The sequence below is a fragment of the Episyrphus balteatus genome, chromosome 3 (assembly GCF_945859705.1).
Source record: "Episyrphus balteatus chromosome 3, idEpiBalt1.1, whole genome shotgun sequence".
In the NCBI taxonomy this organism is placed as follows: Eukaryota; Metazoa; Arthropoda; class Insecta; order Diptera; family Syrphidae; genus Episyrphus; species Episyrphus balteatus.
In genome coordinates, this window is record NC_079136.1 from 88972943 (window position 1) to 88987039 (window position 14097).

A 14097-nucleotide genomic window follows, 5' to 3' on the forward strand; every position below is an offset into this window, starting at 1 on the left:
CGACAATCGATAATTTTGAATCAATGTATAAGATCCTGTTCTAGAAACAGTAAGTCCTTCCCGTCGCACACATTTGCACTGCACTATTTACCGATGATGGTTGTTGTCCCGGCTGTTGTTGTTGTTGTGGTGATTGCTGTTGTTGGTGCTGCTGGTGTTGTTGTTGTTGTTGCTGACTTATGGAAGTCTGTTCCTGCGCCTGGCTCCGAGGGATCTTTAACGCATGCTGTTGATTTACTAAGGCTAAGGGTGACGGTGAACTCGACGATGACGACGATGAGGTCACTGTTATCGCAGGTATGTCTGACATTTGATTGCTGGTGGATCCGGTAGGTGTGCCTGCACGACTGCCATTAGGATTATAACCACCTATGGTACCTGGTGGTGGCATTGGCAGGAGACTTATGCCCACAGGTGGACGCACTGCAATTGCCATAGGCAGTGATGCTTTTCGATTAAGTGAGTGTCATCCATAGAAATATTGGTTATCGGCAGACATGCCGCGATTGAGATTCCGAGGAATGGTGCTATCATAATAGATATTTCCGCCTCCCATTCCGGGTGGTGGTGATGGTGTGCTCATCATACCCATGCTGGTGGGTATCATGGTGCGTCTTAGGGTGCCATGTGCATGGGGGCCAGACATGAGCATCGAGCCAGGAATGTAGGTTTGCCCCGCCGATGTGTGATGTGATACAGAACTTATTGCCGAAGGCATCATATGTGGTCCTTAAAATGAAAAGAAATTAAAAAAAAATTGAATTAAATAAATTTTTTTTATTGAAAAGGTAAAAATATTAAGTGTACGTAAATGAAGACATTTAAAGTAAAAACCTTAATAGAAGAGAGCCAGGAATTTCTTTAAACAATTTCTTGCTTTGAATTTTTTTCGACTGGTATAATAATTATAAATTCCATAACAATAATGTTAAAGTTTTAAGAATATTAAACCTTCACTGGCTCTTAAACTAATCAGGTATGGAATTCTTGTCAATTTAAATGTATGAAATATTAGAATGATATTTTAAAATTTAGCCTGCTGATGATATCTTGTATGTTAATATATTTTTCTTCATAAAACGTGTATATAAAATGACAACATCCAAATAAAAGCCTTAACTTAGTATATGCTTAAAAAGATGAAATAGGTTAGTAAGTTGAATCCATTGGCGCAGTCAGACGAAACGACACATAATGAAGCAGATAACTGAATTATTTACAGACTTACCACTTTGTTTTTCTAATTTTGAATTTTAAACTGAATTGTTTAAATTATGATAGTATGTCAACGTTTTGGTATTGGGATTTATTTTATATGATAGTTCATATTAAAAATGAGTGACTTTGGTGGTTCCTTAAAAAATAAATAAAATAAAAATGTTAACGAAGCTAAACTTGAAAAAAAAAAAGAAAAAAATAGCAATTTATTGAAGTTTCAGAAACACCACTCTAGTGCCAGCAGTACAAGGGCTAAGTTTCAAAATTTTACTGCTAGTATAGGTAAATTTCCTAAATTCTGTCTGTCTAGGTAGGTATCTGGAGAAATTGAAATTTTATTTTCAGAACCAAAGTGAAAATAACCGTGCATATAATCAATATAAAAAAACACTTTTCTTAAAAACGATTCATACGATTAAAATATTTGTGTGTCGCAATGATGGTCGAATTTTTAAAACACCAAAAATATCTTTTAAAAAATTACACTGGTTTACAAGGGTTTTGTTGCCGAAACAAAAAATATACTTTTCTGAAGGTTTTCGGTGTGCTGAACTCGAATCCGAAGTCAGAAACAACTAATCAGCTCCCGTTTTTATAAGATATTACCGTTAGAAAATGCAATAAAACGTTTTTTTTTTAGTTCTTCGGACCTTATTCTTTTGTATAAGGAAAATAATTTGAGCATATTTAGTTACGGGGTCTATAAGAACTGTTTTCCATCTTTCGATACCTATTTAAATCTTTTCAATATCTTTTGTATTGCCCGAGATATCTTAAAATGAAGTAAGTGGGTTTGGCTTCGTATATCATAAAGGAGATAATGACGTTATTAAATTTATAAAAATACCAAACAACTGAGGATATCTCGGGCAGTAAAATAGATATCGGAAAGATTTAAACAGATTTAAAAAGGTGGAAAATAGTTCTTATAAAAACCGTTACTAAATATGCTCAAACAATGTTCATTATATAAAAGAATAAGGTCAGAATTACTGCATTTTCTAACGGTAATATTTCAAAAACGGGAGCTGATTAATTTTTTTTGACTTCGGATTCGAGTTCAGCACACCGAAAAAATTCAAAAAAGTATAGTTTTTTTTCGGCAACAAAAAAAAAAGTTTAACTTTGTTAACCAGTGTTATTAATAGTACAAAATCAATTTCAATCTGAATTTTGTTAAAAACACACCATTTATCTTTGACCAAAAGAAATTGAAACATATTGAAAAATGTAAAAAAGAGGTAAAATGGGCAATGGGGAGGGTCTCACAAATTATAAATTATTTTTATCCTTACATTAAAATATAATTATTTACTTATATTTTTTAATGTTAAAACTTAAAAAAAAAAAAGAGTTTCGCTACTTTTCTGCCCACTATCTTTTCAATCAGTAACTAAAAAACATCAAACTTCTGACCTAAAATTCTGAATTTCAGAGTTAATCCAATGCTCCTCATACAACTCCGAATGCTTACAAAAAATAATGAAGGAAAGGTAAAAGTTTCTTAAATTAATTTGCTAACAAGTTTAGTCACATAAATCAAAAAATAAAAGAAGTACCTAGTTTTGTTTTTTTTTTTTTTTTCATGTATCAGAAACGACAAAACTAATAAGAGCATTGAATTTTTGAAAACGAAACTTCCTACCTAACGACATAATATTTTGAAAAAAAAAAAAAACATTTCAATGTTTTTTTCCCCGTTTTTTTTTCAAAATTTTGATTTTAAAAATTAATATTTCAAAAACTAGTCTATAAAACAGTTTTATCTAAAAACAGATAAAAGCCAAAGCTTTTAAGCTATGATTACACAATCAACGAAATCCGGACGAATTCTAAAAATGACGTCACTATCTGTCACGTCGTATGATCGGCAACGAAAACTGCTGTCATTGCGTATGGGAACGATACCGTGTAATAACCCTGTCAACGCCTTGACAGAGTCTTTTTTTTTATATAGAAATTAGTGATGAAAGTTGGAACTTCTTTTAGACCAGTGCCAATAATTTTTGAAAATAAAAAAATTATTAGCAGCATATGGGTGGTGGGAAAATTTAGGACAAATGGTATATGGAAGGGGGAAAATAAATTGCCCACAAAAAAATTGGGGGAAAGGGGGTGGGTGGGCGAAAAAGTTGGGTGGGTGTCAAAAATCATGGTTTTTTACAATTTCTGTCAAAATTAGACGTCCTATCGAAAAAAATTAAGTGCAAAAGTTGTAAGTAGTATAAATGTCTACAACTTTTACTCAAACCATTTTTAATATAACCTCAAAAATATTGAAAAAAATGCAAAAATACGATTTTTTTATTTTTTATTTTTTCTTTTACAAAAATGGTATTTTTAACGAATTTAATTTGAAAAAATAGCCTATTTTTTCAATCAAAAAAGTTACCGAAAAAATTTTTGATTTTTGAAAAGTTTGGAATGCCATTATTTAGATTAAAACCATTTTTTTAAGATTGTGTGGGAAACTATACTTTTGTTTTAGAAAATATTGAGAAAAATCGAAAAAAAAACAAAAAAAAAAACGATTTTAAAGATTGATTTTTCCGTAAATGATGTTTTGGCATGGTAATATGTGAAAAACGTGATGTTGTAGATTTTTTTTGACTTCAGATTTGAGCTCAGCGCACAAAAAACCATTTGAAAAATATACTTTGATTTCTATAAAAATAATTTTTTAATTGTGAAATCGCACAGGGTAGAAAAAATCGAATGCCTTGTTCAATTTCACTAGTCAAACATTTTTTTTTATAGAAATCAAAGTATATTTTTCTAATGGTTTTTTGTGCGCTGAGCTCAAATCCGAAGTCAAAAAAATTCTACAACATCACGTTTTTTACATATTACCATGCCAAAACATCACAAAAATAGTGTTTTGGCGTTCAAAATTCAATATCTCGAAAACTTTGCACGTTAGAGCTATTCTAATGCTAGATTCAAATTAAGAAGGTCAATGGCCACTAGAAAAGTATAATTTGGTTTCTACGGAAAATTATTTCTCCCCAATATTACTGTCATTTACGGCAAAATCAATCTTTAAAATCGTTTTTTTGTTTTTTTTTTTTTCAATTTTTCTCAATATTTTCTAAGACAAAAGTAGGTATAGTTTTTCCACACAATCTAAAAAAAAATTGAAAAATAGGCTATATTTTCAAATTAAATTCGTCAAAAATCCAAAAATTAGCTTTTTGCTCAAAAAACATTTTTAATAAATAGAAAACATAACAAACTAATTTTAACCAAGTTTTTTTAAAATCCAACCATTTTTGTAAAAGATAAAAATAAAAAATAAAAAAATCGTATTTTTGCATTTTTTTCAATATTTTTGAGGTTATATACAAAATGGTTTGAGTAAAAGTTGTAGACATTTATACTACCTAGAACTTTTGCGTTTAACCTTTTTTCGAAAGGACGTCTAATTTTGACAGAAATCGTAAAAAACCATGATTTTTGACACCCACCCCACTTTTTCGCCCACCCACCCCTTTCCACCAATTTTTTTGTGGGCAATTTATTTTTCCACTTCCATATATGTACCAATTTACCTAAATTTTCCAACCACCCTTATGCTGCTAATAATTTGTTCAACTTTTGCCCTCTAAAAACCGGATTGGCACTGGTCTATTTTGGATTGCTATTGTTTGAAAGGTGAAAAACTGTAAATGCCATTTTGGTAGGATGGAAGGAAACCAAAGAAACTTTCAACTTTTTCGTTGGGCCATTAGGTTTTTGGGGAAGGGGAGTTCTCGTTTCACCTTTTTGTTTCTTTTTCATGTTATAAGACCATAACCACTTACATTATATAGTTGCGGCGCACAGTGGTTCCCTTCTATGGAGGAAGTGGAAAAAACCTATAAAAACTGAACGGGTGGACCGATTTGATTGATTTTTGGTATATAAATTAAATAAAACGAGTTCTCATCGTGATCAAAAAATTGTGTGTTGCACTTTAAAATTACTAATTTTTTCAAAAGTTGCATATATTCACTCTTTTTGTTTCCTTTTCTTGTTTTTTGTTATGTGAATTTCTCTTATACTTTAAGGCTTAATTAAAACCGAATACAAAGAAGGCTTTGAAAAAGCAAATAATTAAAAAGTTTCATAAGTATTCAGCCCTATGATGGTAGCCGATCGGAAGAAAATTTTATCCGATTTGTACGAATTTTTCAATTTTCATATGCAGCCCTATGATGGTAGCCGATCGGAAGAGATTTTTATCCGATTTGTACGATTTTTTCAGTTTTCATATGATTTTAACCCTTCCGACTGTAAAATCGGACAGATTTACGAAAAAAATCTTAGGTGCGTTGAAAATTCAAAATACATGCGATGCTATGCAGTGAACTGTCAAAATATTTGCGACGGGTAGTGCTTTGTGCTTTTTTTTCTTTCCGATTCCTTCCGATAGAAAATCAAACGTGAAATACTATCCGAAAAATATAAAAACCAAAAAAATTGGAATAATAAACAAATAAATTGTTCAAAAACACACAAATGAGTGCACAAAACAGTAATGTGCAAGTAATTTCTATTATTGTATGTTTTTGTGTTTCTAGTGTTTTGTTAAATGTTATTTTCACGATAAAAAAAATATTTTTGCAAACTGGTAGATGTCAAGTGAGTGCGTTGTTTGAAGTCAATTTTTCTCCTCAAATTCGGGTACCGTGAATACAAAAATCTTCTGATCGGAACTTTTCTCCGATCGGATATTTTTCCGATCGGCTACCATCATAGGGCTGATTATAGCACCTTGAATTTATACTTACTACACTAGCCCAAAAAGTTAAGGGAACAAAAACAAAATTTTGGTTTTTTTAGTGATTTTCGATAGATAGTATAAAAATGATCGTATCATGACAAAATTAAAAGCATGTGAAAGCTACATTCCTCTAGTTTTAAGATTTTAAAACTAAATATTTTATTTCTAATGGTAAAATAGCTAAATCTTTGGAATTATTCAAATACCAAAATTTTCCAATTTTTTTTTGTTTTAACTTTTCTCTAAAAAAAGTTGGAAAATTTTTTGCAAAAAAAATGATTTTTATTTTTAGAAATATTTGTTATAAAGTTAAATTTTGAAAAAAAAATTCATATCATTTTTGGATATTTTTACTTTTTTTTTAAATTGTTGATTTTGCTTTATTTTTTGGCTTATCAGTGATGACTACATAGACCTCTTATAATGTAAAAAACTTTATTTTATCAAAAAAGCCGTTAAATTAGAAACGGTAATACCAGAAGCCGATTTCAAGTGCTGTTTGAGTGACACGCATTGCTACACTCAAGAAGCTCTTACGGGAGAATGGGTCAAAATGGGTCATTTGTTTTAACACCATAAATAGTATTTATCATAAGCTTTAAATTAATACTAAAATGAACGTGGAGCATCGTGGAGTTTTTTTTTTATAGGCCGACAAAGAGTAAAAACTATTCTAGAGGTTTCTTCATATAATATTCTGGTTTTTCTGATTCAAAAGCAAATTCAACAAACGGTAAATGTAGACTTAAGGACAAATATACCATTAACAACACTACATACTTTTTTTTTTAAAGCTCTATTCTTAAAAAAAAAATCGTCAAAAGTTGCAGAAAAAAAGAACGAAATTTCGAAAATTTTAAAGAATCTAGTTTGAGCTAAGTATACTCGGGACCCAGGCTATGCAAAAAACTAAAATTGATTGCATTCTGTATTTAAATATATTTTTAATCAAAAAACCAAATCAAAAAAATTGTTTCACTTTTTTGGGTTTTTTCCATCTGGGAACCACTGTGCGGCGTTCTTATGATATCATATAAGCGTTTGAATGATTGTTTGGCAAGATGACATCCGTCTTAAACTATTTAAAACGCAAGTCATCTTAGCAAAATACCTTGTAGAAATCCGCTTAGTTTTTTGGTGGTCTTTTTCTCCGTATAGTTTTCGTGTTGTACACCCAAAATTTTGGCAACCCAAAAAATTCAACAGAGTCTGAGAAGGTTTTGAAAACTTCTGATCGATGACGATTTTTTGTAAGTTACACTTGAAATTTTATTTTTCTGGTAGGTATAGTATAACGGACATACCAACAGTAGGTACAACTCAATTTATAACTTTAAAATAATTTTGTTTAATAAAAGATCTACTTTTAGCAGAATAAAAAGAAAAAAAAATTCTCTTGATAAAAACATTATTTCAAAACATTATTATTTTTAATGATAAATATCTTTTACTATCAGAACCAATTTTATTTTTTCTTATCTCTTTGGGACTAAAGTTTTGATTTGCAGTTCCAGAAAACCCATAAAATTCTTTATGTACCTAACTAATGTCGGGTCAAACTTTTTCATCATACAGTGAATATTATCTTAGTCATCTTCAGTTTTTTTTTGTTCTTTATAGTCCCAAAACTTTAACCATTATCGAACATAAGAAGAAAAGCAAAAGTGTCTTGTCTAACGAAATTGTTACATTTTTTATTCATCTTAATCCATGAACTTTTTCTTCAAGATGTAGTAAGGATTGACCATCATCAGTATGAGAAGAAGTGGGTTTTGTTTTTATAAATCTTTAATATGAAATACATCTAATCTATTATTTGGTATATACTTTTGTTAATCTTATCAAAGGTTTCTTTAATGAGTTAAAACAACAACTTGGCAAATAAGTTCCATAACTACAACTATATACTTACTATAAATATTTTAGGTCATGTTCTCAAAATCGTGTATTGAAAATCCTTTTAATTAAGGGAGTCGAACTTATACAAAACCCTTCTCGCTTTCGACCAACACGATTGAACGTTATTTTTTATTTACGATGAAAGCTTCATGTTAGATCCTCGAAATTCCTTTCCAACTGTGCTATAGCCTTTTGTAATTTCATCGCCAGAACAACTGGGCCAAAGGAAGAAATTACTTGGAAACGCTAAATCGAGTATGAATACCTTTCACTTGAACTTTTTGATTGATTGAAACACGGTCGGTTGGTGGTTTTGGTTTATAGTAGATATACTAAGAACCAATAACCAAAATTCAATAGAAAAAGATTGGCACAAAAGAAATCAACACGCGAAGGTGATACTGGTATAAAATTGGAAATTGCAAAACTAAAAGGGAAATTCAGTTTTTCTCAAAATGAAATTTTCTCTGCAAATGACCTTTCCATCGCCGCTGTTGGTTGTAGGTATTGATTTTTACTATGTTCGACCGGCGGGAATAAACAGTGAAACCACCCATTATGGAGTATGGACAGCATTTTTAAGTAACTCATTTGAGTTCATATTTGATTGAAATTGCAAACATTCGCCTAAAATAATTTTTAAACTTGATTTTAATGATTATTTTTTTTTTTTTATTATTTGGTCTTTGGTTACATTTTCTGGAATAGCTTGATTTAAAAATAGACGGATTGTAGGTAGGTATAGTTTTTTGAATAATGCATTTTAACTTTTAACTTTCTGATAAGTATTTAAAGAGTCGTTGTACATAAAAAGAAAATATAAAATATATCTTTGCCACTAGAGGATGCCTATCGTCGGTGAAACCAGAAAAGTGTGTAGTTCCAATTTTTTGAAAATCAGATTTGAATGTAATCTGTAATCTGTTAGCCAAACCTGATATTATCTACCGTTCATTTAAAAATGAATGCCCTTAAAGTTTATAGTTTTTTTTTTTTTTTTGTTATCTTTAAAATTTTAGACAAATCGTGCCAATAACTTCAAAACTATGAGGATTTAAAGCTCTCCTGTAAAATTAGTTAATGTAGCACACTTTTCTGGATCACCGATGATATTCTTAGAAGAATTCACCAAAAATCCTATCTTTCTATTTTGAAGCAAATCGCTTTATCAAATAGTTTTTATCAATTTTTGACAACGTTTTGACGCTCTTTAGTTACGAGTATAGGTACTGCTTGAAATGCAAATGATGGAGTACGGAAAAAATCTAGAAATGTTGTTGTTTTAAATTTTAACATTAGATATAAGTATGTACAAAACAAAGTGTTTCGTATGAAATTAGAAAGGAAATATTAATCGACAAATGAAAACATAGTTTAAATAAAATTCATTGGCCCGTTTTCAAAAAATAGATTTTTCAAAGTTAAAAAAAAAATGTTGAACTTTTTTAAAATTCAAAAAATTACTTTTTTGAAAATGTTTCTTAATTTTTATATAAGAATTTGCTTTAAATCGACCCTTCTAAAGTCAAATATAAAGAAAACGGTTTTTAGCCGTTATACTCCAGTCAAAGCGTCGGAAAAAAGGGCTTCACCTTGCGCAGAGAAGCACTGTCAGTTTTTATTTCATGGATCGATAGGGGTATATTTAAAAGGCTTAAACCCAATTTCTCACCACTTGATCATTCTTTTTAGCGGAGTTATTCATAAAAATGCATTTTTTGAGATATTTTACTTCTAAGCTAATATCTTTGCTCCAGATTGTCGTACACCAAAAAATAAGCATACATTCTCTTCCTTATAATATTTTCTATCGTTGTATGTAATTTCATTGTATTTGAGTGAGTAAATACAAAATGGCAGCCATTTAAAGTCAAATTCTTGTTGTTAAAAAACACATTTTTGTCATTATTTCGAAAAAAGCTTATGTCATGATTGACATTTTTCTAATCTATTTTGTAGCCCTATTCATGTCCTGCATTTTACATGTGGGTCGTAGAGAGCTAATTTTTTTTTAATTGTAGATAATTTAAAGGACTACAACAGTAATTTATTTTTTTAGCCAATACTTGCACCGTTTACAAAATAATAAGGCGAGAGTTTGCTAAACAAAAAAACGTCTTTGACTTAATATTACTTATTTTTTATTTGTTTCAACAAAAATAATGTGCACCAAATCGATAGAAAATGTTGTAACGAACAATTAATAGCTTTATTTTTTGTCGTAGGACACTCTGAAGCCGAGTTATTCCCAAAAAACGATATTTTTGGGTGTTTTCGCATCGGTTTTGCATGCGTTCATTTATCAATTGCTCGGCCATCTTTGGTGATAAGGAGCTGATTTTTTCTGTAAAATGCAGGGCATGAATAGGGCTACAAAATAGATTAGAAAAATGTCAATCATGATATAAGCTTTTTTCGAAATAATGACAAAAATTTGACTTTAAATGGCTGCCATTTTGTGTTTACTCACTCAAATACAATGAAATTACGTACAACAATAGAAAATATTATAAGAAAGAGAATGTATGTTTATTTTTTGGTCTACGACAATCTGGAGCAAAGATATTAGCTTAGAAGTAAAATATCTCAAAAAATGCATTTTTGCGAATAACTCCGCTAATAAGAATGATCAGGTGGTGAGAAATTGGGTTTAAGCCTTTTAAATATACCCCTATCGATCCATGAAATTAAAACTGACAGTGCCTCTCGGCGCAAGGTCAAATGATGCTTTGACTGGAGTATTAATTTTGGTCTAAAAATAAAATTTCAATCACACAAAATACTAAACTACTAAGATTGAAGAAAATTTCTTCAGTGGCTTAGGCTGTAGCCTTATTTTTTTTACTTCAGGATTCAAACCAAAGACATGAAATTTCGACGCAAATGTGATTTGGAAATAGAAAATTAACCTATTTCTAATACTGCATCCAAACTTGCTAACGTCGTAACTTTTTCAGATTTTATTTTTAATTTTGTATTTTTTTAAAAATATGACATTAAATAATTTAATTTTTGAAAAATCAACTTTTTTCAAAACAAATTAATGAAATTTCTTATAATTTTTATAAAAATATCTGGAAAAAATAATTTCTTCTTCTTTAAAATTTATAGCTGCATTTCGTCGGCGTAAAGCAAAATTGTTCTAAATCCGGTATACCGAAAATGAGTTAATGATGCAGTTTTACTAATTTTTTCGCTTTTTCCGAATTTGAAAACCGTTTTTATCAAAAAAAAAAAAAAAATTCATTCCGTAGATAATATAATTTAATGGGACATAGAACAATAAAAACAGGGAAGTAGCCTTTTGAAAATGAGCCCGAGTATTCTTGATTGTTCTAAGTCCCATCATATTTTGTTCTAAGTCCACTTTTTATTTAAGGAAAAAACGTAGGTACTTGTATAGGAATTGTTCTATGTCTAATTTTGGGTTTTTTGTTTTAAAAAATATTTAAAAATATCTAGTATGAACCTACTAAAGAGGTAAACTTGTATATTTTATTCAAGAGAAAAGAACAAACTTTATAAAAACATAAGTTGATTGGCAAACGAGCAGAAAATTGTCGCTTTAACCCAATTTGAAACTTAAAATTCGTACCCTGTAAAATTTGCTTTTTGTGACTTAGAACAATTTTGCTTTACGGTGACGATTTATACATATTATATTCTCTATTAAGAAATTATATAAAAACTTAACAAGCACAGTGTAATTTATGTAGTTATATTAGACCCGGTACGGTAGTGCATTTTATAACTCATCTTATTACAGAGCCATAATCAGCGATGTCTATCCAAGAGAGATTTTACTGTAACTTCTTATAGTATTAACCTATAAAATGATATCAACGCAGAGATTCATATACACAGACAAAGTTTTTTGGTTCAGAGCAATGTTAAAGACCTTGTGGCTTGGTGGTTTGGGTTGAAATTGGGATTCAAGTCAATTTGTCTTTATCGTATCCACAATCTTCCAGCAATGTTTACACTTCGACGGACATCTCTTATGGGAAGGATAACGCACGATGACTACGAAGATGTTTTACGACTTTGTTATGGTTGGTATACCTATAGAGGTTGGAGTCATAGGATAGCCAAGCTATACAGCTCATTCTGTGCTCCACGTTTAAGAGATACCATATAGTTAATATTATTCCAGAATATCGTTAGATGATATTGATTTAATTGTTCTGGTCCTGCCATTAGCCGGAAGATAATTGAAAAGGTAGTCACGCACCGGCAAAATCCATTTGGCTAATATCGTAAACAAAAATGAGGTAGTCTCTGTTAACAAGTTTGGTCATGGCGATTTAATTAAAAATCAATGTTAATTATTTAAGTTAGGAACTTTATCTTTTTTAAACTGTTTTTCAGTCCAGTCAATTGGTGATTATTTTTCTATATAAAATGTAAGTCAGTTACAATTTTATACTTGTGGTTTAGATACTATAAAAAAGGAGTAGGTATAGAAGAAGTTTATGGGTCGTTAAGAAATTGGAGAATGCAAATAAAAAGGTTCCAAAAGTTCTGTGTGTAGGTACATAATGTCTGCTTGTCTGTCAGTCTCTTTGTATATATTTTTAACTGCAGCTTAAGCTACTCAAGCGTTTTTTAGGGTAAATTGAATTTTTTTCTTAGAACCAAAACTAAAGGTAAGCTTACCATTATAAAACCGAGTCGCATATCAATGAGTTTATGATATTTTTTTTTTTATGAAATACGACGCGAAGGGTAAATTTGTATTTTTTAATACTAGTAATCATGAAACATGAAATCAAATACCATGAAGCAAGCAACGCGTTTTTTTATTTGCCCTTAATAATATTATTAGGATCAAGTTCCAAATTTGAATAGATATGGATGTGAACCCACAAAACAATGCGATCGAAAAATTTTGAAGGCAGATCATTAATAAAATGATAAAAGGAGTCGGCACCAGAACAGATCCTTGCGGCATACCAGCATTAATTTTGTAGGTTTCAGACCTTTAGTCTAAAAAGAATGGAACTATTCGTTCCAAATATTCATTTTCATTCCAAAATGCTTTGAAAATACTCAGGCCAATAATATAACTTACTCCAAGAGAATGCAAAGAGCTTTTGCACTTGCTCGGTGAGATTTATCATCATCAGATCATTTGCTTTCGATCATTGATTACTATTTCCATAGCTGGAATATGGCATTGTCTTTTCTAGATTGTTTCAAATTTTTAACCGACTGAAAAAAGGATGAGGTTATCAATTCGTCTGTTTTTTTGTTGTTTTAATGTTTGTTAGGTACCTTCAAACTTTAGACTGGGTGAACCGATTTCCATGATCCTTTTTGTATTTAAATGTTGGTGCTTCCAGTGTTCCCGTACAAATTTGAATTTGTGTAGTTCTGACTATGGCATCTTTGAAAAAATCTTAAATCTAAGTTCGCGATCCATAGAATTCAACTTTTTTGAGACATTCTAAACTTACTTTCTGATATTTCCAAATTGTTGTCTTGAACAACCTTTTATTCATTTTTTTGAATCAAAATAATTAGAGCCGTTTTTGAGAAAAAAAAGAGGTTGTCTGGTTGTCTGTAAGGCCAGTTTACGGACGAAGATTTTACTTGATAACGTCGTAAGAAAACGGGTTGTGTGCTTTTGTTTAAAATGAGTCAATTGAAACGTTTATTTATTTCAAACAATCATAATTTACAAGAAAAAGCTAAAAAAAATTACCTTTTTTCTTTTCTCATTATATATTATATTTTTTATTTCAAAAGCTTACAAAAAAATTATGCTATTTAAAAGCCAAGTATTTCTTCTAAAGAATAAAACAATTTTTAAATTTTTACAATGCGCAAAAAGTATTAAAATAATTTATTAAAAACAATAATTTCTTAAGGAAAAAGTGAAAAAATCACTTCCATCACGAAAAATCCATTTTTTTGATATAACAACTTATAATAAACTCTATACCACCTGAAAGCTTATTGCTTCACCTCAAAATATATATATCGATCATGTCTAGAGCTGTAGCAAATCGTATGTATTCGTTACTAAAATGCGGGTATTTGCTTCAGTAACGAGTAACGAAACGTTACTTTCTAAACAGTATCGTTACTCGTATGTTTCGTTACTGGGTACTGAAGTAACGAAACATACGAGATACGAAACATATGTAAGAGTAACGACCGCATTTCAAATTTCAATACGAAACGAAGTGATACACTCAATTTGTCGCATTTAGCAT

General features: G+C 30.2%; 1 protein-coding gene across 4 annotated transcripts in view; it reads right to left on the reverse strand.

Annotated features, from left to right (window-relative positions):
* Window positions 1–465: 465 nt before the first annotated feature.
* Window positions 466–14097, reverse strand: part of LOC129916544 (protein eva-1-like) — a 220163-nt gene continuing 206531 nt past the window's right edge. For 3 of the 4 annotated variants that reach the window (XM_055996549.1, XM_055996550.1, XM_055996548.1), the window contains one exon: window positions 466–729. In XM_055996549.1, coding sequence (XP_055852524.1) covers window positions 467–729 — 263 coding nt within the window. In that variant the 3' untranslated portion in view covers window position 466. Of the gene's footprint in view, window positions 730–1228; window positions 1355–14097 lie in introns of all 4 variants that reach the window. The other variant, XR_008772494.1, reaches the window with a different exon arrangement.